The 27,559-nt window shown below is 43.5% G+C and overlaps 1 protein-coding gene across 1 annotated transcript in view; it reads right to left on the bottom strand.

Moving 5' to 3' along the window:
• The window catches only part of LOC140188129 (inactive tyrosine-protein kinase PEAK1-like), a 90,793-nt gene that overhangs the window by 7,055 nt on the left and 56,179 nt on the right, over positions 1–27,559 (bottom strand). Inside the window, exon 3 of the mRNA XM_072244105.1 lies at positions 8,825–9,516. Within this exon, the coding sequence (XP_072100206.1) occupies positions 8,825–9,516 (692 nt within the window). The remainder of the gene's footprint in view (positions 1–8,824; positions 9,517–27,559) is intronic.

The raw sequence follows: 27,559 nt of genomic DNA, 5'->3' as shown, positions 1-27,559 counted from the left end.
CCCAAAAAGCAGCTGTCTTTGACAGTAGTTATGCTGGCCATGTATTGATCCCTGAACAGGGCCCAGTGAGCAACAGCAGAGCCATCTGTTGGACCCTTCCATGCAGAAATAAATTGATCCACATTATAAAAATACTGTACACACACCATCTACAGCAAATTGTTCTTGATGAGGATCCAAACTGTAAAATCATCAGTACAGTAACACCGAATCTCTATAAGAAACTGTTAGAAAGGAGCATGGATGATAGGAAAGTGGGGCTGTGTGGGAGGAAAGGGTTAGATTGATTGTGGGGTAGGGTAAATGGTCAGCATAACATCAATGGCCGAAGGGCCTGTTCTCTGCTGATTATGTTCTATGTTCTATGATAGGCGACTAAGGCCTGTACTGAGTTAAAGGTAGCAGACATTTAAATATCTCAAAATGGCACATGGATGAAAGAAAAATGGAGGACTGTGTGGGAGGGAAAGGTTAGATTGATCTTGGAGTAGGTTAAAAGGTCGGCACTACATCATGGGCCGAAAGGCCTATACTGTGTCCCCTCCACCATTTGATTTCTGAATGGATAATGAACCCATCAACACTACCTCACTATTTTCACTTCCTCTTTGCACTACTTCTTCAAAAAGCGATGCCTCAAAAAGTTGTATTGCATCATTAAGGACCCTCGCTACCCAGGGCATGCCCTCTCCTCATTACTACAGGTGCACATTCCTTTATCCGAAATTCTGAAATCCAAAAAGCTCCGAAAACCGAAGCTTTTTCGCCAACAGCTGATGTCACTCAGGTGTGACGTGGCAGCACTAGCAGAGGCCGCCAGACGTCAGTTGTGGCTCAGGGCTCGTACTGGTTACACGTGCAGTTGCTGTTCGCTGATATTTTGTGTTCACTGTTGACTGTGTGTTTAATTTCACTGTGAAAATGGCAAAAAGAGCTGCAGATACCCCTATGGGTAACAATGAGAAAAAGAGAAGGAAGCATCTGTTTCATTATCAATAACACAGAGTTATTGCAGAAGCTTGATTATGGTGTGTCTGTGTGGCGTCTTACTGAAGAAAATAGTGTCAGAACTACCACTGTATATGATTTAAATAAACAAAGACAAGTTACTTAAGTTTTATAGTGACAGTGATAGTGACGTCCTACATTTATTCCAATAAGTCATTTACCATGTGTCTGCAAACAACAGGAATTCTGCAGATGCTGGAAATGTTAGCAACACACATAAAAGTTACTGGTGAACGCAGCAGGCCAGGCAGCACCTCTTCCTAGAGATGCTGCCTGGCCTGCTGCGTTCACCAGCAACTTTTATGTGTGTTGCTACCATGTGTCTGATTCAGTTCATTTGAAGCTGTATATTTTTATGTTTTTTTGAATGTTTTTGTTGGAAATAATTTTTTCTTGTCATTATTCCCTGAACAATACAGTATAACAACTATTTACATAGCATTTACATTGTATTAGGTATTATAAGTAATCTAGAGATGATTTAAAGTATTTGGGAGGATGTGCATAGGTTTGGTGCGCCGCCGGGTCCTAAAGTCCACCGTACTAAGGCAGGTTAAATAAGGGACTCGAGCATACGTACTTTTTGGTATCGGGTGGGGGGGGGGTCTGAAATCCAAAAAATTCTGAATTCCGAAATGCAACTGGCCCCAAGGATTTCGGATAAGGGATTGTGGACCTGTACCATCAAGGAGGAGGTTCAGGAGCCTGAAGACACGGTTGATGTTTTAGTTCCTCCCCTCCACCATCAGATTCCTGAACTGTCAATTAACCCAGCAACATTACCTCACTATTTTTGCACTACTTATTTAATTTATATGTATTTCATATTGTAATTTAAGTATTGCACTGTACTGCTGCTGCAAAGTAACAACATTCATGACATACGACTGATAACAAATCTGATTCTGATTCTGATATGTGGATCTGTAACACAATGGACAAGTGATGAAACAGTACAGGAGAAATGATCCTTTGTTTCACATCTGTTCAAGACTACATAAGTACTTGGACAGATTATCCAGGTCTTTATTTGCATAGCCTTTTGTCTATGTAAACTCTAGTCATCAACTGTCTGTTGTTGCTTAGCAATTTGCAAATCATACAAATCATGGCCTTGCAGCCTTTGTGGATCTCAGCACGACTCTTTTCTGCCCACTTCCGCATCCCCAGTTCCCATCATGCTTTAGAATTTCCTCTGGAAATTTTCTCAGCCCCTCCTTTACGACAAAACCTAATGAGGAGTTTGTACGGTCCCCCCGTGAACTGCGTGGGTTTCCTCCGGGTGCCCTGGTTTCCTCCCACAGTCCAAAGTCATACTGGTTGGTAGTTTAATTGGTCACTGTAAATTGCCCCGTGATTAGGCTGGGGTTAAATAGGCAGGTTGCTGGGCAGTGCGGCTTGTTGGACTGGAAGGGCCTGTTCTGCGCTGTATCTCTAAATAAAATAAAATTAAAAATACAATAAACATTAGATTCAGATTCACTTATTTGTCGCATGTACTTCGAAACGTTCAGTGAAGTGTGTCATTTGCATTAACAGCCGACACAAGCTAAGAAAGGCAGCTCGTGCGTGTCATCACACATTCTGACACCGTTACCTCATGGCCCACAATACTCGGCAGAACAACACCAATAACTTCCAGTAAGATGGCGGTGTGTTTGGATACGGTGGCCTCTCAGGGGCCAACCAAAGGTTTTTTTTGTTTCTTTTCAAACATCGTTTTTATGATTGCAGGACATTAAGAACTTCACGTACTGCAGGTCTACCCTATCAACGAGCTACTAGTTGGTGGGAGGAGCTGGAGTTGGTGCAGACCACGTTACTGCCAGCTACAGGAAGGCATCGGAGTCAGTGTGCAAAGACGGTGCGCAATCTATCACCCAGTGACTGTCTTGGATATTTCTCTTGTGTTGGATATTGATAATGTGAAACGCTGCAGATCCGTTTCCTTCTTTACTGGTGAGACAGGTGGCGGGGGAGGTGTGCGGCTTCAGTTGTAGTGAGGATTAGGCCTCAAGTCTTGGGCTTGCCTGTTGCAGCAGTCTGGAGAAGACAGACTGGAGGCGGTGTAGCGTGGCGCCCATGCTAGGTTGTAGGCTGGCCCCTTCTATTGGTGTTGCCCTATGGTGGTCGATCAGTGAAACGACAAGCTGGATTGCATGCATGCATGCATTCTTCTGTGGACTGCTGTGCACTGCTTGTTCTTGCCAAATGTGCGATATGTGCCTTGTGCTGTGTATGATTGTTGGTACTGTGACCTTGGCACTGGAGTAAGGCTGTTTCGTTTGGCTGTATTCATGGGTATTAGAACATAGAAATTTACAGCACATTACAGGCCCTTCGGCCCACAATGTTGTGCCGCCCATGTAACCTACTCTAGAAACTGTCTAGAATTTCCCTAGCGCGTAGTATTCATGTATGGTTGAATGATAATTAAACTTGAACTTGATCTTGAACAAGGCAACAGCAACAAAGCAGCAACAGCTAACAAGCCTTGGTGGAAAATGGACACATAGAACAAGGCAGGCATAGACAGCCCTTCCATAGAGTACAGAGAAAATTTACAGGATTGTTTCTGGGACTTGAAGACGTGAGTATTAGTGAATGACTGAAAAGGTTAGGATTATTCGTTGGAGCGTAGGAGAATGAGGGGAGATTTGATAGAGGTATACAAAATTATGAGGGATATAGATAGGGAAATACAAGGAGGCTTTTCCCACTGACGTTGGGTGAGATGACAACCAGAGGTCATGGGTTAATGGTGAAAGGTGAAATGTTTAAGGGCAATATGAGGGGGAACTTCTTCCCTCAGAGGGTGGCGAGAGTGTGGAATGAGCTGCCAGAGCAAGTGGTGGATATGGGTTTGATTTCAACATTTAAGAGAGGTTTGGACAGGTACGTGGATGGGAGAGGTATGGAGGCCTATTGTCTGGGTACGGGTCAATAAGCCTAGGCAGATTAATGGTTTGGCATGGACTAGTTGGGCTGAAGGCCTGTTTCTGTGCTGTAGGGTCCCGTGTCTCTATATGGTATGTGTTATTGGCTTAATAGTTTTGATCAGTGACCTTTTAAATTCATGAACTGAAACATTCTTTGTTTCGCTTTGCTGTCTTGAAGGCATGTTTGTGAGTTTAACTTGTGGTCACCTTTTTTTTTGCCGATGTCACGAGAGTCGGTGACCTCCCCACCCCAAGGCCAACGGGATCATATTAAACATTGTGGGCATGCTATGTTGGCAGAGGGTGGAATGTATAGCAACACTTGCGGGCTGCCCCCAGCGCATCATTAGCATTTCACAGTATGTTTTGATGTACGTGTGACAAAAAGTCTGAATTTGATTCTGGATCTGAACCTTATTCTGCATTCGGTGTTTGGCCCCTACTTTGGAGGGAGTGGGGAAGTGGAAGGGAAACCTACTGGCTACTAAAACGCCAGGAGTGGTGTGGACGTGGCGAGGATGTTTCCTTTAATAGGAGAACGCGGGATCCGAGGGCACAGTCTCAGAATAAATGGATGTCCCTTTAAAACTGAGTTGAGAAGGAATCTCACCAGAGGGTGGAATTCATTGCCACAAATGCCCATTGTGGCCAAGTCACTGGGTATATTTAAGGCAGAGATTGGTAGGTTCTTGCTTGGTAATAGGGTTAAGGGTTAAGGGGAAAAGGCTTGAAGATAGAGCTGCAAACGATTCAAACAAACATCATTGATTGGCAGAGCAGACTCAATGGGTTGAATGCCTAATTCTGCTTCTATGTCTGACAAAGCGTCTAGGCCTCCCATTCCCCACTACTTTTCCATGTAACCCATACTCACCAATTGCCCCATCAATCTGGCACCGACCTCCCCTCCAGATTCTCCCACTCAGCTAAGCAATTTACAATGGCCAGTTAACCTCTCCACCCACAGGTCTTTGGGACATGGGAGGAAACCAGAGTATCTGAAGGAAACCAGGATGTTAGGGAAATCGATGTTCGAGTACTGGTGATATGGCAATATAAAGTCTTATGTCAGTGTAAAATTTAATGGCAAAACTTGTAAAGTGAATCAAAATCAGGTTTATTATCACTGATATGAGTCATGAAATGTGTTGTTTTATGACAGCAAGTACAGTGCAAAACATAAACATTACTATAAGTTACAAAAATACCATAAGACATAGGTGCAGAATTAGGCCATTCGGCCCGTCGAGTCTGCTCTACCATTTCGTCATGGCTGATCCATTTCCCTTTCAACTCCATTCTCCTGCTTTCTCCCCATAACCTTTCAGGCCTGACTAATCAAGAACCCATCAGCCTCTGCCTTAAGTACACCCAACGATCTGGTCTCCATGCTGACCTTGGCCTATTTTACCGTGTGCCTCCAAATACCCCGAAACCACATCATTAACAATGAATAACAGCACCAAAAGAGAAAATGTTCAGAAATCTGATGGCGGAGGGGAAGAAGTGTTGGATGAGGGCTTTCAGGGTTCTTCCTGATGGTAGGGATGTAGGCATGTTCTGGATAGTAAGGGTCATAAATGGTGGAATTCGCCTTCTTGAGGCAAATGTAATTGCTCACGAATAATTAAAAGTATTAAAATCACACTTATCTTCTCTGACCATTTCTCACAGGATTGGTGACTTCCACTTTTGACCGTGGAGTGTGGGTTGAGATTTGTGAGGTGGCAGCTTTGGAGGAACCAAGGTCTGAGCCACAGAAAATGGGCTTTTTCAGCACCTTGCAGCCAGTTTAACTTATAAAGGGAGAACAAGTCTCTGCACCAAACTTTGCTCTAATCAGTTTTACCATCCCTCACCAATAACTAACTACCTATACCATAACAATGTCCATTCCGCATTTCTTTATGACATAGTAGAGGCCATTTGGCACACCAAGGCTATGGTAGAATATAGAACATAAGAAAAAAAGAAACAGGAGCAGGAGTATTGCATCTGGCCCGCTGAGCCTGCTCTGCCACTTAAACTTACCTCTTACAAATCCCCTGTGCTTTCCTCCGATCCCGGTACTTGTCCTTGCAGGTACTACACCTGCCCCATTCACCCGTATCCTCATCTCCATTCAGGACCCCAAAACAGACCATCCAGGTGAGGCAACATCTCACCCGTGAATCTGCTGGGATCGTCTATTGTGTCCCGTACTCCCAAAGTGGTCTCCTCTACATTGGTGAGACCCTTCATAAACTGGTCAGTTTCGTCACGCACCTCCACTCCATCTATCAAAAGCAGAAATTCCTGACGGCCAGACATTTTAATTCTGATTCCCATTCCTATTCTGACATGTTGGTTCACGGCCTTTTCTTTTGCCATGATGAGGCCACCCTCAGGGTGGAGGAACAATTCCTTATATTCCATCTGGGTAGCCTCCAACCTGATGGCATAGATAGTGATTTCTCCTTGTGGTTAAAAAAAAAGTTTTCCCTCCCCTTCTCCTCATCTCTTATTCACCATTATGGCCTCTTACCTCTTTTCACCTGCCTATCACCTCCACCTTGGGCGTCTCCTCCTTCCCTTTCTCCATTGGTCCACTCTCCTTTCCTATCAGATTCCTTCCTCTCCAGCCCTTTATCTTTCCCATCCACCTGGCTTCACCTATCACATTCCAGCTAGTCTCCTTCCCCTCCCTCCACCTTTTTATTCTGGCATCTTCCCCCTCCTTTCCAGTCCTGATGAAGGGTCATGGCCTGAAATGTTAACTGATTGCTCATTTCCATAAGACCGTAAGATACTGGAGAGGAATTAGGCCATTTGGCCCATAAGTCTGCTCTGCCATTTCATCACAGCTGATCCAATTTTCCTCTCAGTCTCAATTTTCTGTCTTCTCCCTGTATCCCTCAATGCCCTGACCAATCAAGAATCTATCAACTTCTGCCTTAAATATACATAAAACTTTGCCTCTGCAGCTGCCTGTGGCAAAGAATTCCACAGGTTCACCACTATTTGGTTAAAGAAGCTTGTCTTCATCTCTGATCTAAAAGGACATCCCCCTATTCTGAGGCTGTATCCTCTGAGCTTAGACTCTCCCACCATAGCCAACGTCCTCTCCACATTCACCATTCAATAGGTTTCAATGAGGTCACCCCTCATCCTCCTGAACCTCAATTTTGTGAACCTTCTTTGAACCCTCTCCAGTTTCAGCACACCCTTTCTAAGATGAGGGGCCCAAACCTGCTCACAATACTCCAAATGAGGCCTCACCAGTGCTTTATAAAGTCTCAACATTACATCCTCGCTTTTAGATTCTACTTCTTTTGAAAGGAATGCTAACATTGCGTTTGCCTCCCTCGCCACAGACTCAATCTGCAAATTAACCATTAGGGAATCCTGCACAAGGACTCCCAAGACCCTTTGCACCTCAGTTTTTTTGTATTTTCTCTCCATTTGAAAAATAGTCAACCCTTTCATTTCTTCTGCCGAAGTGCATGACCATACACTTCCGAACATTGTATTCCACCTGCCATTTCTTTGCCCATTCTCCTAATCTGTCTAAGTCCTTCTGTAGCCTCTGTACTTCCTCTAAGCTACCTGCCCCTTTACCCATCTTCGTATTGTCTCCAAATTTTGCAATAAAGCCATCAATTCCATCATCCAAATCATTAACATATAACATGAAAAGTGTCGGTCCCAACACAGACTCTTGTGGAACACCACTAGTCACTGGCAGCCAACCAGAAAAGACTCTCTTTATTCTCACTCTTTGTCTCCTGCCAATCAGCCACTGCTTTATCCATGCTAGAATCTTTTCTGTAATGCCATGGGCTCATAGCTTGTAAAGCAGCCTTATATATGGCACCTTGTCAAAGGCCTTCTGAAAATCCAAATACACAACATCAGCCAATTCTCCTTTGTCTATCCTGCTTGCTATTTCTTCAAAGTTTTTCCAACAGGATGTTTCATTGAGCACATCCACTCTATCCGCCAAAAGTTGAATTTCCCAGTGGCCAAACATTTTAATTCCCATTCCCATTCCCGTTCTGACATGTCAGTCTGTGGTCTCCTCTTGTGCCACAATGAGGCCATACTCAGGGTGGAGGAGCAGCACTTAATATTCTGTCTGGGTAGCCTCCAACCTGTTGACATGAATAACGATTTTTCTTCTGGTGAAAAAACATTTTCCCTCCCCTCCCCTCCCCTCCCTTCCCTTCATCTATTCCCCACTCTGGCCACCTCGCTCTTCTCACCTGCCAATCACCTCCACCTGGGTCCCGTCTTCCTTCCCTTTCTCCTATTGGCCCACTTTCGTCTGCTATCAGATTCCTTCCTCTCCAGCCCTTTACCTTTCCTACCCATCTGGCTTCACCTGTCACCTCCTAGCCATCCCTCTTCCACCACCTTTTTATTCTGGTGTCTTCCCCCTTCCCCCTTCCTTTCCAGTCCTGGAGAAGGGTTACGGCCCAAAACCTGGACTATTTGCTCATTTAGATGCTGCCTGACCTTCTGAATTCCTCCAGCATTTTGTGTGTGTCACCTTAAAATGATGCCCCGTCATATTAGCTTGCTCTCAGACCAATCCCATTCTACCACTAATTTTAATTTAACCTACTCTCCATATATCCTATCAACTGTCCTCAGTGCCCCCCCCCCACTACCTTATCTCTTCAGATTCTGCCTACACTGAGCAACATTTGCGGTGATCAATTAATCTCGCACACACCTCTGGGATGTGGAAGGAAACGGGAGCAATTAACCTTTTCAGTCTCAGAGGGAGCGTGCAAACTCCATATAGTCATCACAGCTAATTCTGTGGTTGGGATGTTCCGAGTAAATAGTGGTGTTTAAATCTGGGGTTTAAATGTGCACAAAGAAATGGCTTTTACCTTTAACGTGAGCTCTTCTTGTGGGTCCTGAGTGTACTGGGCTGTGTAGTAAACAGCATCTCTAGAGTAACAGCAAGGCTTGTCGAACGACAGCTTGAAATCGGGCCAGTTGCTTTCACTGAACGTTAGCACGGACTTATCCCCTTTCACAAAAAAACTGGCGTACTTGGCGGAAATGCCTTTCAGGGACATCATGCACCGGTAGGCGAGTTTCCTGAAAATGTCCTCCTGATTTTCAAAGTTAATCCAGTGCCATAGTTCCAGATCTGACATTTGGAACGTCAATTTCTCCATATCCACCTGAGGAACGTGACTGGGGACCCCATCAAGACTCCGAGCTTTCACCATTCCTGCTCTTCTGTTGAATGCACTGAATTTTTCTTCCGTGCCCAGTGGACTACTCGGGGTACTGAAGCTCGTTTTATTCTGAAATATCATCTTCCCTTCATAGATGCCATAGAGTGGGTTGGATATCTGAAATCCAGGTGAACAAGGCAGACTCTTCGACATTGAGGAACCCGCCAGAACCCTTCCTGGAGCTGAGTTTGTCCTGTTGAGTGTCTTTTTCGGGAGTGGGGGTGGCTGTGAGTCGTCGGGGAACTTCTTTTCCGGCGCCTTCCCTTGAGCTGCCATCAGTGCCTCGCTCACACTCTGCGGGGTCTTCGTAGGGGTCAAACTGGAGCGGACGTCAGCTGAAGGCCGTAAAGAAAACACTTGTTATTTTGCAAGAACAGATCTCCTGCAGATAAACTAAATATTTCAACATGGCACATGGGTGATAGAAACATGGAGGGCTACGTAGGAGGGAAGGGTTAGATTGATCTTAGGGTCGGTTAAAAGGTCGGCAAAACATTGTAAGCCAAAGTGTCTGCACTGTTGAGTACTGTTCTATGTTCTATAAATCTGACTACTTTGGTGCTGTCTGTCTAAATATCGGTATATTGTAATGAAGTTAGGTTTTTTACACACAGAGTGGTGGGCACATGGAACTTGCTGCCAGGGCTGGTTGTCGAGGCAGATAGATCCAGGGAGATTTAAGAGACTCTTAGAGAGGCACATGGATGAACAAAAGATGGAGGTCTATGTAAGAAGGAAAGGTTAGGTTGACCTTAAAGTATGTTAAAGTCTGGCATAAAACACCATGGACAAGGGGTCGGTATTGCACTGTATTTTTCTATGTTCCATGTTCTAGAAATACATATCCTTGGATTTAACTATTACATGGTATAAGCAATAGAGCTCACCTTACATTTTAGGAAGATCATTGGTATGGGAGATTGATCAAGGATCCATCATTAGATAAACTGAAGTTAATTTTAGACACCTAATAAATTCTATTTCTTGGATGATGTGAACTTTCTGCCAGGTTGATAAAGACATGAAGCAAGACATTGTTCACTCTCTCCATTTTTGGGTCTGGTTGATAGCAGCCATCGCTATTTAGGATAGAACATAGAACATAGTACAGTTGTGACGAAATTGAATCTATGCCAAAATCAATGTAATCCTTCCCGTCCACAAAGCCTTCCATTTTTCTTTCATTCATGTACCTAACTAAGACTTTCTTAAATCTCCCTGATGTATCTGCCTCTATGACCACCCCCCGGAGGGCGTTCCAGGCTCCCGCCATTCTCTGCATAAAAAAAAAAGCCACATAGCCAAGTAAAACCAGATTGGACAGTCATTGAACTTATATATTATGGTACAAGTATTGGCTAGAAATCTTTTTCAGAGTGTTATGCAACAAAAGTTGTTTTATTTACACAGAGCACAAATCACTGGTGACACCACACTTGGAGTACTGGCCTCTGATCTCTTCTCCTCACCTGCCTATCATGACCCTGGTGCCCCTTTTCCTTCCCTTTCTCCTATAGTCCACCTTCTTCTCCAATCAGACTCCTCTTTTTCCAGCCTTTTACCTTTTCCACCTATTACCTCCCAGCCTCTTACTTCACCCATTTCCCCACCCGGTTAGCTTCTCCTATCACCTTCTAGCATGTCATCCTTCCCCTCCCCCCACCTTCTTATTCTGGCTTCTTCCCCCTTCCTTTCCAGTCCTGATGAAGGGTCCTGGCCCAAAACGTTGACTGTTTATTCATTTCCATAGACACACACACAAAATTATGGAGGAATTCAACAGACCAGGCAGCGTCTATGGAAAAGAGTAAACAGTTGAGGTTTTGGGCTGAGACCCTTCATCAGGACAAATGAAGGATCTTGGCTGGAAGCATCGACTATTTACTTTTTTCCATAGATACTGCCTGGTCTGTTGAGTTCCTCCAGCATTTTGTGCATATTACTTTGATTTCCAGCATCTGCATATTTTCTCTTGTTTGCATTTCCATAGATGCTGTTTAACCTGCTGAGTTTCTCCAGCATTTTGTGTGTGTTGCTGGAGTACCGTGTGCAGTTTGGGTCACCCAGCTATAGGAGAGACACAGGACTGTGCAAAAGTCTCAGGCACATATATAACTAGAGTGCCTAAGATTTTTGCACAGTATTGTAGCAATTTTATGTATTGCACTGCACTGTACAGCTACCATACACACACAAAAAAACAAATTTCATGACATATGTGAGTGATGATAAACCTGATTCTGATATGAGTCTCTATTGTGGACTGAGAGTGGGAAGGAGGCAGGGAGAGGGGAATCATGGTTGCAAAAAGGGGAAGAGAGAGGGAAGAACCAGAGAGACATTCTGTAATGATCAATAAACCAATTGTTTGGAATCAAATGACCCTGCCTTGTGTCTCAGGGCTGAGTGTGTCTGCTCCCATACCAACCCCTGCCCTGGCACTCTTTCTCTGCCACCCGTTCCTCACCCCTGCTGCGATGATCAACCCTCTTCATTCTCAACATTCTTTGCTCCTGTCAGATTTGCAAACTTGCTCTCCACTCCGCATTGACAAACAGTCATAAGAAAATCTACAGCTGCTTGAAATCCAAGTAACGCACACAAAATGCTGGAGGAACTTGGCAGGTCAGGCAGCATCTATGGAGGGGTTCATAGATGTTCTGGCTGAAATCCTGCATCAGGATTGGTCAGTATAACCAGTATGCAAGACAATCTTTTCACTGTATCTCAGTGCATGTGACAACAATAAACCAATTCTAATTCCATTCCCAATTCCATTTCCAACTCCCACCCTATGTTCAGTTCCCAATTCCACTTCCAATTCCAGTTCCAATTCCACTTCAAATTCCAATTCCATTTCCAATTCCAATTCCAATTCCAGTTCCAATTCCAAATCCAGTTCCAATTCCAATTCCACTTCAAATTACAATTCCATTTCCAATTCCAATTCCAGTTCCAGTTCCAGTTCCAGCTCCGATTCCAATTCCAATTCCAGTTCCAGTTCCAGTTCCAAATCCAATTTTGCTTTTCTGAATTTCCTCATTCCCTATTATCATGACACTTGATAGCTATTCTATAACTCCATCCTGCAGCAACATCCTAAACCTCCTGCCCTACCTAGTGTCCATCAGACCTTTTGTGTTGTTGTTTACTAGGATGGGAAACAGGGCTACAGTTACCACTAACACGTCCCTTAAAGAGATCAGCTGACACTCACCTACCAGCAGCATCTGATATAGCAATGTGTCAAAAGTCACACCACATAGTGCACTCAACCATCGAGTGATGGAGCAGACTCGATGGGCCAAATGGCCTAATTCTGCTCTTATGTTGTGGAGTGCTCAGTTATACAGGTGAGTGTGCAACAGATGTTCCTCTTATGGAAATTTGCCCTTACAGAATTTATAAACCATTACCCAAAGTTTTGAGATAAAGAATAAAATTCTCTCTTATGAAAGTTATGCAGATATACTAAATAAATTAACACATTTTGTTTCAGCTCGTGTTTCTTGAAGCATGCACAGGCGACATGAGTTCATGTTGCAGATAATCTTAGTACGCATCATTGTTTATTTATTGAGATACAGTGTGGAATAGGCCCTTCTGATCCTTCGAGTTACGCTGCCCAGCAACCCCTGAGTTACCCCTAATCATGGGACAATTTGCAATAACCAATTAAAATTACTAATCGCTACGTCTTTGGACTGTGGGAGGAAACTGGAGCACTCAGAGGAAACCCACTATGTCACAGGGTGAAGATACAATGTACAAGCTCCTTACAGACAGTGGCAGGAATTGAACCTGGGTTACTGGTGCTGTACAGCATCGTGCTAAGTGCTACAAAACCGTGTCACACTAGGTACGCTCCCTCTCCATAACAGGGGGTCGTGTGTACTACAAGGAGCAAATGAAGAATGCGACAAGAAGGCAGTGAGTGGTGTTTCAGTTGTTGCCATACTCCTGGTAACAGGTAACCTTTCTAGACAGCATGGGTCATTTCACACAGCAATTATTGATGTGAATTTAAATGTCACTGGATGTTGCAGTAGGAGGCAGGGTGCTTAAGACCTTTGCACAGTACTGTATTTGCCAACGTGGAGCGGAAAATTAGTTCTTAAATTTGGTGGGAGCAAAGGATGTTGGGAATGGCAATTATATTGCGCCAAGGGAGGGGTGTGGGACAGGTGGCAGAGAAGGAGTGCCAGGGTTGTGAGGTGGTGTGGGTGTAGACACACCCAGCCCTGAGATAACAGGCAAGGTCATTTTATTCTAAACAATTGGTTTATTGATTATTACAGAATGTCTCTCTGGAGCTTCCCACTCCCCTCTCCCTGCCCCCTTCCCACTCTCAGTCTACAAAAGACACCCATATCAGAATCAGGTTTATCGTCACTCACATGTCATGAAATTTATTTTTTTTTGCAGCAGTACAGTGCAATACATAAAATTACTACATTATTGTGCAAATATCGTAGGCATCCAAGCTCTCTCTCTCTAGAGAGAAAGAGACTTTGCAAAATTTAGAATGGTGGTGAATATTGGTAGTTCGGGTTGAGGCAAGTGAGCAGGGGCCGATAATATTATGAGCTCTCCCAGAGAGCAACAGCATAACTTCACACTGAGAGTCTTACCTCAGCTGGTGAGGAAACATCTGCAAGCTAATTGCCTAGCTCAGTGAACACCACAATTTTTACACGGTATTGTATATCAAACTTTTGTTATTCAAACTCTGCTCTAAATATGCCATTAACTATGTTTCCCAGTGATAATGGTATAATATAATTGTTTCCATTTTTCAATATGCTACCATTTAAATCAGCAGAGAGAGTGTGATTTAGACATTCACAGTAAAAGTAACCAGTGGAAACTCTTGCTGAGTTAATGAGAAAGGTTTGGGATTTAGAAATTAGTTATATTGATCCAATATTTTAGCTCCTCTTTCTTGCTCATTCCTTTAGCTAGCCCCTCACCCAGTCTGTCTGTCTATTTGTCTCTTTCTTTTTCTCTCTTTCTCTCTGTTTCTTTCTTTTTCTGTCTCCCTCATTCTGTCCATCTGTCTTTATCTCTCTTTCTGTCTCCCCCCTCTCTCTCTCCCTTTCTCTCTGTCCTCTTTCTACCTCGCTGTTCCATTTAACATCAATAAGGTTGTGCATTGACTTCATGATCATTAAAGTAAGTTGCTGTTTTTAAGGCTAATCAGGGTGACATCATGTTTAATTTAATCTTGCAACTAAAACCCGTGAAGTGAGATTATTTCTTTTTGCTGTTTGTTAGTCTACATTTCCTTAAAAGCTAACCTTTTGAAAATATACATAAGTTTTCAGTTCCACAAACCAGAGGTAGGTTGTGGTTTGCTCTGGGAGTTAATTCCTGAGAAAGAAATTAGGTTTTTTTTTAACCATTACTACAAAACACCCTCAGAAAATGAGAAGGTGAAATTCAGACGCCAGGCACTTATTCTCAAGAGAAACTTGGTGATGAATCAACATATAGGAGGGAGATTGAAAATCTGGCTGAGTGGAGCCACAACAACGACCTCTCACTCAATGTCAGCAAGAACAAGGAGCTGATTATTGACTGCAGGAGGAGGAAATCAGAGGTCCATGAGCCAGTCCTCACTGGAGATTCAGAGGAGGAGAGGGTCAGCAACTTTAAAATCCATGATGTTATCATTTCAGAGGAACCGTAAGTGCAATTACGAAGAAAGCCCATCAGCGCCTCTACTTCCTTAGGAGTTTGCGAAGATTCAGCATGACATCTAAAACTTTGACAACCTTCTATAGATGTGCAGTGGAGAGTATATTGACTGGATACATCACAGCCTGGTGTGGAAACACCAATGCCCATGAATGGAAAATCCTACAAAAGCTGGTGGATACGGCCCAATCCATCGGGGGAAACCCCTCCCCACCATCGAACACATCTACATGAAATGTTGATCCCCCACCACGCAGGACATGCTCTCTTCCCACTGCTGCAGTCAGGAAGGAGATATAGGAGTTTCAGAACTCACACCACCAGGTTCTGGAACAGTTATTAACCGTCAACCATCAGGCTCTTGATCCAAAGGGGATAACTTCACGCAACTTCACTTGCCCCAGCGATGAAATGTTCCCAAAACCTACGGACTCACTTTCAAGGAATCTTCATCTCATGTTCTCAATATTTATTGCTTATTTATTCCTTTGTGTTATTATTTCTTTCTTTTTGTATTTGCACAAGTTTGTTGTCTTTTGCACACTAATTGAATGCCCAAGTTGGTGAAATCTTTCATTGATTCTATTATGGATCTACTGAGTATGCCCACAAGAAAATGACTCTCAGGGTTATATATGGTGACATATATATACTTTGATAATAAATTGACTTGATCTTTGAAACAGGTAGGCAGTTATTTAAAAGTGGTGTTGGGAAAGGGATGTTCATTACTGCATTAATCCTTAGCGCTCAGTTGGGGCATTTTATGATAGAGTTGGTGGCGGAAGTCAGCGCTTTTAGAAATGGATGTGAAGCGGCTTAAGGCTTTCAATGTAGTGGAGAACCCTGACTGCGTTTTCATGTACCGTAACTCCATTAGACATTGGAGCGGAATTAGGATGTCCGGCGCATCGAATCTGCTCCGCCATTCAATCATGGCTAATTTATTATCTCTCTCAACCCCACTCTATTGCCTTCACCCCATAACCTTTGACGTCTTTACTAATCAAGAATCTATCAATCTCTGCTCTAAATATATCCAATGATTTGGCCCCCATAGGTCATGGGAACATAAGAAATAGGAGCAGGAGCAGGCCATCTGGCCCATCGAGCCTGCTCTGTCATTCAATAAGATCATGGCTGATTTGGCCGTGGACTCATCTCCACCTCCCTGCCTTTTCCCCATAACCCTTAATTCCCCTACGATACAAAAATCTATCCATCCTTGTCTTAAATATATCTAGTGAGGTAGCCCCTCCACTGCTTCACTGGGCAGAGAATTTCACAGATCCACCATTCTCTGGGAAAAGCAGTCCCACATCATCTTCATCCTAAATCTACTCTCCTGAATCTTGAGGCTATGTCCCCTAGTTCTAGTCTCACCTATCAGTGGAAACAACTTTCCTACCTCTGATTTATCTATCCCTTTCATAATTTTATATGTTTCTATAAGATCTCCTCTCATTCTTCTGAATTCCAGCGAGTACAGTCTCAGACGACTCAGTCTCTCCTCATAGTCTAACCCCTCATCTCTGGAATCAACCTGGTGAACCTCCTCTGCACCGCCTCCAAAACCAGTATATCCTTCTTCAAGTAAGGAGACCAGAACTGCATGCAGTACTCCAGGTATGTCCTCACCAGTACCCTGTATAGTTGCAGCATAACCTCCCTGCTTTTAAATTCAATCCCTCTTGCAATGAAGCCAACATTCCATTTGCCTTCTTGATAGCCTGTTGCACCTGCGTACCAACCTTTTGTGATTCATGCACAAGCACTCCCAAAGTCCCTCTGCACAGCTCATATAATTTTCAAATCTATGTTGACATAGTTATGAAATAGCCTGCAATTCATTATGTATTAATGAATGAATTACATAAAGTTTCTAAATAATAAATGTACCGCAAACTTTATTTGAAACATTTTGGAGGTTCAACATATTTACATTGTCAGTGTATCAAGTTACAACACTGTTGCAAATTGTAATAATAAATGCAGAATGGAAGTTGGTAGTTCACTGTAAATAAACCACCAGCCTGCTGAATGCCAACGCCACCTGGTCAAAACATTTTACTTCTGCCATTGTGCCTGTCAGTTGTTTTGACTGCTGGACATCATTTACTTGTGTTGTGAGTTGAGGTTTGTGTTTGTTTGATGAGCATATTACAAAAAGAACATTGAAAATGTAAAGCTGCTTTCAGACCATGTAAGTATTTCCCGCTCAGAACAACGGTTAGTCCGCGCGTCTGTAAAAAATTTAGGTGGAGCATTGAAGTGTACATAACATGACAAGAGCTACAACAGATGAACTGTATGGAGCTCTGTCATTAGGAAATCACTTGTAAAACAACCCATCAATCAAATGTATCTTCTCCAGTACAGAGCTTTTCCTTCTAGTAAGATGGCACACTCAGATGAGGCGGCCTCTCTGGGTCCAGTCAGAGGTGTGATTGTCATCCATTACGTCTTTTTCATGATTGCAAGACACTGCTGGTTATCAACAACATCGAGTACTGCAGGTTTACCCCAGTAGCGAGTTGCTGGATAGCAGTGGAGCATTGTCCTGTACTATGTTTCAGCCACCTCGTGAAGAAGGAGTCAAAGGTGCTGTGTGGAGCGTGATTCACTGGGCGTTTTTGTTATGACCACAAGACCCTGCTGGTCATTGGTAATGTAGATACAGCGAGTCGATTCACCAGTTCGTTGGCTAGAAACTGACAGTATGAGAGTTGAGGCATAGACCAGTCTCCCATTCATGCCCCGGCCTTGCCTGTTGTGGCCACCTAGGAATGAGATGCTAGAATGGTCTGTGTGCCACTGGATTCTGTGCTGGGTTGGGGTCTGCCCTACAGTGTTCGCTCAGAGGGAGAGAAGTTGGATTGCATTCATCTGTGGCTGCACTTGTGTGATATGAGGAACTGCTGCGGGCTTCTTCTTGCAGAAACATGGCTCTAGGATACCATCATTACACCAGCAAACTACAGGCCATGTCACTCAACGACTTCGGCTATATTATTATTTTTGTGAGTGTATTTTTTTCAGTTACCATAATTATATGAGCTATTTGTGCTGTGTGCTATCTGACTATTGGTATTGTGTTTTGCACCTTGGCCTGGAGGAACTCTGTTTTGTTTGGCTGTATTTATATGTATGGTTGAATGACTATTAAACTCGAACACTTTTATAAAGGCATAGAGTAGGATAAAGGGCCAGCACAACTTTGTGGGCCAAAAGGCCTGTACTGTTTTAGGCCCTATATTCAAAATTATTTATTTTCTTTCTGGGAGTTTTCTACATTGAATTTCCACATTATTAACTGGATTCTCTTGGTAGCATAGTTTACATTTTCAAGCCTTATGTTTTTCAATCTCCTTGGATGGGCGGAGCTTAGGAGAATGATGGCCACTCCTTTGCCTGTATCTTTGAAAACAGCTCTATTTCTGTCACTGATATCTCTTTTTTTCCTTTTCAAGGTTCTTTTGAAGACCCTGGCCTAGAATTAAATGCTGACTTTGGTTCTTTGTGGAAATGGAAATCGCTCTCGGGGCCTCACGACTAGTCGCTTTTCGATATGCCAAGGACGCGGCCTGGAAGACAGGGTGCCGGATTTTCATGGCTCTGGAGGTGGGTGGATTCAAGGCCAGTACCACCGTCGTCTGATGCGTCGTGGGAGATGGAAGATCGTAAGCAGCGAGTTGGCTGCTGGCTGTGTGCCCAGTGACCCAAATTCTTTGGGCACAGACCATGGAAGAAGTGACGCAACAGACTCTTAAAGCCATAAATCAGTGAGTTGCTTTGTTATGCCTCCCCTCTCGCTGTGAAATGGGGACACCTCCTTTTCCCTTATTAAGGAGAGAGAGAAAGCCTGTGGTATGTTGAATACTGGGCGAATGAGTAGTCTTTGGGCTACTGCAAATCTGTGTCTTTATTGATGCTTTGCTGCACGCTTGAGTGCTCAGAGGGGGGTGCCGATGCTTTTTTGCTAGTGGGGGAGAGGGTTGTCGCTTTGCTGCTGCTTATGCGTGGGAAGGGGGTGCTGAGGGGGCTTTGGGGTTCTAACATTTAACTGTCATTTATTCTTTGGGATACTCCTCTGTTTTCGTGGCTGTTTGCGAAGAAGAAGAATTTCAGGATGTATATTGTATGTATTTCTCTGACATTAAATTGTAACTACCTATTGAGTCTTTCATTCAGTATCCATTACCTCTTGCTTTATTTCCACTTCTGAATTGAACTGCTGGCTAGATTAGATTTAGCCTTGTAACTATAACATTGGCAATAAGGAAATGCCACCATGAATGCAGGCAAATATGTGATGGGGGGCACCTGTGGCTTAAACATCTCAATGCGCCATGGATCTACACTGTCTGCTTACTCAGAAGCTGAGAGGAAGAACAACCTATATTTTTTAACAAGTCAACAATGTGGAACTCGGGTTAAGGAAGTGACACAGGGAGCTATGGTCCACAGTGGCCAATACTGAAAGCAGAAGCTACAACAACGAAGCTGTTGGAGACAATTCCAAAAAATCACCTGCCAGCTTGTTTTTCTCCCCCTCCACTCAGGTTCTGGTACAGCTATTACCCCTCCTCCATCAGGCTCTTGAACCAGGGAGGATAACTTCATTCAACTTCACTCGCCCTATTGCTGAAGGGTTTCCCCAACCCATCGATTCACTTTCAAGGACTCTTCATCTCATGTTCTACTGATACGTTAATTAGCTGCCGTAAATTTATTGCTTATTTCTTTATTATTATTATTTTCTTCTGTATTTTCATAATTAGTTGTCCTTTGCACATTCATTTTTTGACCATTTTGTTGGGTCTGGTCTTTCATTGATCCTATTGTGTTTCTTGGATTTACCATGTACGTCTGAAATAAAATGAATTTCAGAATTGTATATACTGATATATATCTACCATACTTTGTTAATAAATTTACTTTGAGCTTTGTACCTTCTTATTCTGGCTGTCCCCTTCCTTTTCAGTCCTGATGTAGGGTCTCAGCCTGAAATGTCGACTCTTCATTTCCCCCATAGCTGCTGCCTGATCTGTTGCGTTCCTCCAGGATTTTGAATGTGTTGCTCTGGATTTCCAGCATCTGCAGAATCTCTTGTGTTTCTGAATCTATTGGATTGTTCTTGGAGTTCCATCATTGTGCTATTTTGGCACCAGTGACCCAGGTTCAATTCCCATTACTGCCTGTAAGGAGTTTGTACATTTTCCCTGCAACCACATCGGTTTCCTCTGGGTGCTCTGGTTTCCTCCCACATTCTAAAGACGTATAAGTTATGAATAAACTCTTCTCAGGCTTCCAGCCAGGTACAAGTATCAATTTTAATTGATGTTTCGATGGCAAACTCTGCCATCTTTATCAGGGATGATGCCTGGGCATGTCTAGTCTGGTGGTATTTATACCTCCATAGTCTGTCCCTCCTGATTGGTTAGTCAATTGGAAGCCATTGAAGTAAAACTAGAGGAAAAGAATTTTAACAAAGATGAAGTTCTCGCTCCAAGTAAGAACCGGAATTTCATTGTAAGCAAGGTGGGACAGCGGAAAGGATGAGGACTAATCAATCAGGAGGAATGGATGATGGGGTATAAATACCACCGATCTAGACTTGCTCAGGCATCTTCCCTGATGAAGACGGCAGAGTTTGTCATCGAAATGTTGGTTAAAATCGATACGTATATCTGACTGGAAGTCCGAGAAGCGTTTATTCATCGTATATGCTGGGAAAGCAGTAGATCCTTTTTCACGTATAAGTTAATTGGTCAGATGGGTATAATCGTGTGTCGTGGGCTCATTGCGCCAGAAGGCCCTGTTACCGTGCTGTATCCCCAACAAGTTAAACAAAATTAAATAAAATCAAAGAAATCATTTCTAAATTTACAGAAAATACTAAAATAGGAAGGGATTACATGGAACAGTAAAGCTGCAGTCTAAGCGAGTTTGCTTATTTAAGTAACATGGGTAGCAAGAGTAATTCAATATGGGTGATGGTAATTTGCATGGGCAAATGTTCAGGCTGATGGGAGGGACACACCATGAGTACACTCATTGGTCACTTTTTTTACAAAGCTCTTGTACCTAATAAATTGGCCACTGAGTGTATGTTCATGATCTTCTGCTGCTGTAGCCCATCCACTTCAAGGTTCAATGTGTTGTGAATTCAGAGACGCTCTTCTGCACACCTCTATTGTAACACATGGTTATTTCCTGTCAGCTTGAACCAGTCTGGCTATTCTCCTCTGACCTCTCTCATTAACAAGGCATTTTCACCCTCAGAACTGCCACTTGCTGGTGGTTTTCGCTTTTCATATTATTCTCTGTAAACTCTGGAGACTGTTGTGCATGAAAATCCCAGGAGATCAGCAGTTTCTGAGATACTCAGATCTCAGTTTCTGAGATTGTCTGGCACTAACAATCCTTCTGTGGTCAAAGCCACTTAGATCACAGTTCTTCCCCATTCTGATGTTTGGTCTGAACAACTGAATCTCTTGACCATGTCTGCATGCTTTTATGGATTGAGTTGCTGCCATATGATTGGCTGATTAGATATTTGCAATCAGGAGCAGGAGCACTGGTGTACCTAACAAAGTGGCCACTGAGTGGATATGTTACCATATACTATTGTGAGATTAATTTTCAAAGTGCAGTAATAATTCATAATGACCAAGTGAATCCATAAAGACAAACTAGGACAACTCCAGCTCCTTCAGTTTCTCCGCCAAGGAGCAACTCACTGATGGGGTAGACATGCAGTACTATAAGTTCTTAGTGCTGGCTAAGGTAGCGTGCAGTCAGACTGTCAGAAGGGCAAGCAGATGATAGGACATAATTGCAGCCAGCAGGGTGAGTATCAGTGTATTAAGGATGCAGAATCAAAAAGGGTAGCAAATACAGTACTGTAAATGTTATATCTCAATTCACAGAGTATAAGAAACAAGGTGGATGATCTTGTTTCACTTTTACAAATTGTTGGGTATGATGTCGTGGCCATCACTGAATCGCAACTGAAGTCATAGTCATAGTCATACTTTATTGATCCCGGGGGAAATTGGTTTTCATTACAGTTGCACCATAAATAATTAAGTAGTAATAAAACCATAAATAGTTAAATAGTAATATGTAAATTATGCCAGGAAATAAGTCCAGGACCAGCCTATTGGCTCAGGGTGTCTCACCCTCCAAGGGAGGAGTTATAAAGTTTGTTGGCCACAGGCAGGAATGACTTCCTATGACGCTCTGTGTTGCATCTCAGTGGAATGAGTCTCTGGCTGAATGTACTCCTGTGCCCAACCAGTACATTATGTAGTGGATGGGAGACATTGTCCAAGATGGCATGCAACTGGGACAGCATCCTCTTTTCAGGCACCACCGTCAGAGAGTCCAGTTCCATCCCTACAACATCACTGACCTTACGAATGGTTGTAGTTGGGAGCTGAATGTTCAAGGTTACACGTTGTATCGGAGGGAAAGGCAGGTAGGCAGAGGGGGTGGCGTGGCTCTGCTGGTAAAGAATACCATCAAATCAGTAGAAAGATGTGACATAGGATCGGAAGGTTTTGAATGCTCGTGGTTTGAGTTAAGAAACCGCAAGGGTAAAAGGACATTGCTTGACGAACCTGTTGGAATTCTTTGAGGAGATTACATGTAGGATAGATAAAGGGGATGCAGTGGATGTTGTTTATTTGGACTTTCATAGGCCTTTGACAAGGTGACACACATGAGGTTGCTTACCAAGTTAAGAGCCCATGGTAATACAGAAAATTTACTGGCATGGTTAGAGCATTGGCTGATTGGTAGGATGCAGCAAGTGGGAATAAAAGGATCCTTTTCTGGTTGGCTGCTAGTGTTGTTCCACAGGGGTTGGTGTGCTGTATATCAATAATTTAGATGATGGAATAGATGACTTTGTTGCCAAGTTTGCAGTTGATACAAAGATTGGTAGAGGAGCAGGTAGTGTTGAGGAAACAGGCAGGCTGCAGAAGGACTTAGACAGATCAGGAGAATGGACAAGAGAGTGGCAAATGAAACACAATGTTGGAAAATGCATGGTCATGCACTGGGTAGCAGAAATAAATGTGCAGACTATTTTCTAAATGGAGAGAAAATCTAAAAATCTGAGATGCAAAGGGACTTGGGAGCCCTTATGCAGAACACCCTAGTTTAATTTGCAGGTAGAGTCGGTGGTGAGGAAGGCAAATGCAATGTGAGCATTCATTTCAAGAGGTCCAGAATACAAGAGCAGATATGTGATGGTGAGGCTTTATAAGGTGCTGGTGAGGCCTCACTTTGAGTATTGTGAACATTTTTGGGCCCCTCGTCTTAGAAACGATGTGCTGGCTTTGGAGAGGGTCACTGGAGGTTCACAAGGATGATTCCAAGAATGAAAGGGTTATCATACGAGGAACGTTTGATAGCTCTGGATCTATACCCGCAACAATTTAAAAGGATGAGGGGAGATCTCATTGAAACCTTTCAAATGTTGAGAGGCCTAGACAGAGTAGATGTGGAAGGATGTTTCCCATGGTGGGGAAGTCTAGGACAAGAGGGCACAGCCTCAGGACAGAGGGGCGTCCATTTAACACAGGGATGGGGGGAAATTTCTTTAGCTAGAGGGTGGTGAATTTGTGGAATTTGTTACCACAGGCAGCTGTGGAGGCCAGGTAGTTGGGTGCATTTAGGGTAGAGATTGATAGGTTCTTGACTGGACATGGCATCAAAGGTTACAGGGAGAAAGCTGGGGAGTGGGGCTGAGGAGGAGGAAAAAAGGATAAGCCATGATTGAATGGCAGAGCAGACTCGATGGGCCAACTGGCCAAATTCTGCTGCTATGTCTTATAGTCTTATGGTCTCCGGTCTTAATGAGCAGGTGTACAAGTGTACCTAATAAAGTGGCCATTGAGTGTATGTCTGGTCAAGAATTTTTCGCAGTCATTGCAGCTATATGTGCGACCTTGGTCATGTTTCTGGTGAGCAAGTCGCAGACCAATATGATGAGAAGACAGGAAGTTGGGGTTAAGATTGATTAAATACAGTAGGTTTTTGGCCTATTTCTCTTCCTTAAAAAGTGTTCTGTTTTTATGTAAAATATGCATGTATCGTTAACCATAAAGGTCAAGCTGCAGTCTGGCAGATGTCTGTAGATGTTGTTTATTTTTGCCCTGTAGAAGTTCATGGAATGAAATTCCACTGTGTTGATGACTGGCAGTTCCAAATTATTTATTTATTTATTTAGTGGAGTGGCCCTTCTGGCCCTTTGAGCCGTGCTGCCCCATAACCCTGATTAACCCTAACCTAGTCACGGAAAATTTACAATGATCAATTAACCTACCTAGTACATCTTTGGACTGTGAGAGGAAGTTGGAGCACCCGGAGAAAACCCATGGATTGCACTGGGAGGATGGGAAGAGGAGAGTTAATCTTCACCCTGTTTCCTCATGTCAATCAGCCTACTTTTGTCTCCGTGGTGTGGACGACCAGGTGAAGATTCCAGTCGGTGGGAATATTGGACCGCGGTATCATCCCAACAAAAGGCAAATCAGAATTAACGATGAGGGGCCTCAACTTCCTGGGTGTCAACAGTCCTGAGCCCAACACACTGATGCAATCATGAAGATGGCTCTACTTCATTAGGAGTTTGAGGAGATTCAATATGTCATCAAAGCTTCTTGCAAATTTCTATAGCTATAGGGTGAAGGCACACACTGAACAATTCAGGACAGCTTCTTCCCTTCTGCCATCAGACATCTGAATGAACATTGAACTCTTTATACACCACCTCCCTATTTGTTTTGCTCACTTTTTGAACTACTTATTTAGTTTTTTAAAATATTTATTTCCTATTGTAATTTATAGATCTTATTGTTATTTATTGCATTGAACTGCTGCTGCAAAACAACAGATTTTACGCCAATGATATTAAGCCTGATTCTGATTCTGATCTGGATTTAGCTCAAGGACATACCTTAATCAGACTCTTGAATGGGCTTCTTGTCATGACATTTTGTGATTTATTTGCCTGCCTGAGCTTCATCTGTGACTGCAACGCTATGCACTTTATTAGGACCTCCTGTACCTGATCAAGTGACCACTGAGTGTATGTTCAGAATCTCCTGCCGTTGTAGCCCAACTATTGCAAGGTTCGACGTGTTGTGCACTCAGAGATCATCTTCTGCACACCACTGTTGTAACGTGTGGTTATTTGAGTTACTGTCGCCTTCCTGTTTGCTTGAACCAGTCTGGCCATTCTCCTCCGACCTCTCTCATTAACAAGGCATTTTCACCCCCAGAACTCCCCCTCACTAGGTGTTTTTTCCTGTTTTTTGGAACGTTCTCTGTAAACACTAGAGACAGTTGTTTGTGAAAATCCCAGGAGATCAGCAGTCTCTGAGACACTCAAACCACACCATCTGGCACCAACAATCATCCCACGGTTAAAGTCACTTAAATCAAATTTCTTCCTCATTCTGATGTTTGGTCTGAACAACAACTGAACCTCTTGACCATAGAAACATAGAAAACCTACAGCACAATACAGGCCCTTCGGCCCACAAAGCTGTGCCAAACATGTTCTTACCTTAGAAATTACCTAGGGTTACCCATAGCCCTCTATTTTTCTGAGCTCCATATACCTGTCCAGGAGTGTCTTAAAGACCATATCGTATCTGCCTGCACCACCTTCGCTGGCAGCCCATTCCACACACTCAGTACTCTCTGCGTAAAAAAACTTACCCCTGACATCTCCATGTCTGCATGCATTGAGTTACTGCACATGATTGGCTGATTAGATACTTGTATTAATGAGAAGATGATATAGGTAGGAAAAGGGAAAAGGTCCTGAAAAAAGACTACAGGGAGTTAGAAAGGAAGTTGAGAAGCAGGACCACAAAGGTAGTAATCTCGGGATTACTGCCTGTGCCATGCCACAGTGAGTATAGGAATAGAATGAGGTGGAGGATAAATGCGTGGCTGAGGGTTTGCAGCAGGGAGCAGGGAGCAGGGATCCAGATTTCTGGATCATTGGGACCTCTTTTGGGGCAGGTGTGACCTGTACAAAAAGGACAGGTTGTACTTGAATCCCAGGGGGACCAATATCCTAGCAGGGAGGTTTGCTAAGGTTACTGGGGAGAGTTTAAACTAGAATTGTTGGCGGGGGGGGGGGTTGGGAACCGAACTGAAGAGACCGGGGAAGAGGAGGTTGGCTCACAAATAGAGAAAGCTTGTAGACATCGCGAGAGGGAGGATAGGCAGGTGATAGAGAAGGGACGCGCTCAGACCGAAGGTTTGAGATGCGTCTATTTTAATGTAAGGAGTATTGTGAACAAAGCGGATGAGCTTAGAGCGTGGATCAGTACTTGGAGCTATGATGTGGTGGCCATTACAGAGACTTGGATGGCTCAGGGACAAGAATGGTTACTTCAAATGCTGGGTTTTAGATGTTTCAGAAAGAACAGGGAGGGAGGCAAAAGAGGTGGGGGCGTGGGACTGTTGATCAGGGATAGTGTCACGGCTGCAGAAAAGGTGGACGCCAAGAAGGGATAGTCTAGGGAGTCTCTGTGGGTGGCGGTTAGGAACAGGAAGAGGTCAATAACTTTACTGGGTGTTTTTTATAGGCTGCCCAATAGTAACAGGGATATTGAGGAGCAGATAGGGAAACAGATCCTGGAAAGGTGTAATAATAACAGAGTTGTTGTGATGGGAGATTTTAATTTCCTAAATATCGATTGGTATCTCCCTAGAGCAAGGGGTTTAGATGGGGTGGAGTTTGTTAGGTGTGTTCAGGAAGGTTTCTTGACACAATATGTAGATAAGCCTACAAGAGGAGAGGCTGTACTTGATTTGGCATTGGGAAATGAACCTGGTCAGGTGCCAGATCTCTCAGTAGGAGAGCATTTTGGAGACAGTGATCATAATTCTATCTCCTTTACAATAGCATTGGAGAGAGATAGGAACAGACAGGGTAGAAAAGTGTTTAATTGAAGTAAGGGAAATTATGAGGCTATCAGGCAGGAAATTGGAAGCTTAAATTGGAATCAGATGTTTTTAGGGAAAGTACGGAAGAAATGTGGCAAATGTTCAGGCGATGTTTGTGTGGAGTTCTGCATAGGTACATTCCAATGAGACAGGGAAGTTATGGTAGGGTACAGGAACCGTGGTGTACAAAGGCTGTAATAAATCTAGTCAAGAAGAAAAGAAAAGCTTACAAAAGGTTCAGAGAGCTAGGTAATGTTAGAGATCGAGAAGATTATAAGGCTAATAGGAAGGAGCTTAAGAAGGAAATTAGGAGAGCCAGAAGGGGCCATGAGAAGGTCTTGGCGGGCAGGATGAAGGAAAACCCCAAGGCATTCTACAAGTACGTGAAGAGCAAGAGGATGAGACGTGAAAGAATAAAATCTATCAAGTGTGACAGTGGGAAAGAATGTATGGAACTGAAGGAAATAGCAGAGGTAATGACTACTTCAGTATTCACTATGGAAAAGGATCTTGGCGATTGTAGGGATGACTTACAGTGGACTGAAAAGCTTGAGCATGTCGATATTAAGAAAGAGGATGTGCTGGAGCTTTTGGAAAGCATCAAGTTGGATAAGTCGCCGGGACCGGATGAGATGTACCCCAGGCTACTGTGGGAGGCGAGGGAGGAGATTGCTGAGCCTCTGGCGATATCTTTGCATCATC

Source organism: Mobula birostris, chromosome 26 (genome assembly GCF_030028105.1).
Source record: "Mobula birostris isolate sMobBir1 chromosome 26, sMobBir1.hap1, whole genome shotgun sequence".
Classification (NCBI taxonomy): domain Eukaryota; kingdom Metazoa; phylum Chordata; class Chondrichthyes; order Myliobatiformes; family Myliobatidae; genus Mobula; species Mobula birostris.
Note: the sequence above shows the minus strand (reverse complement) of the source record. Positions and strands in the feature narration are given on the sequence as shown.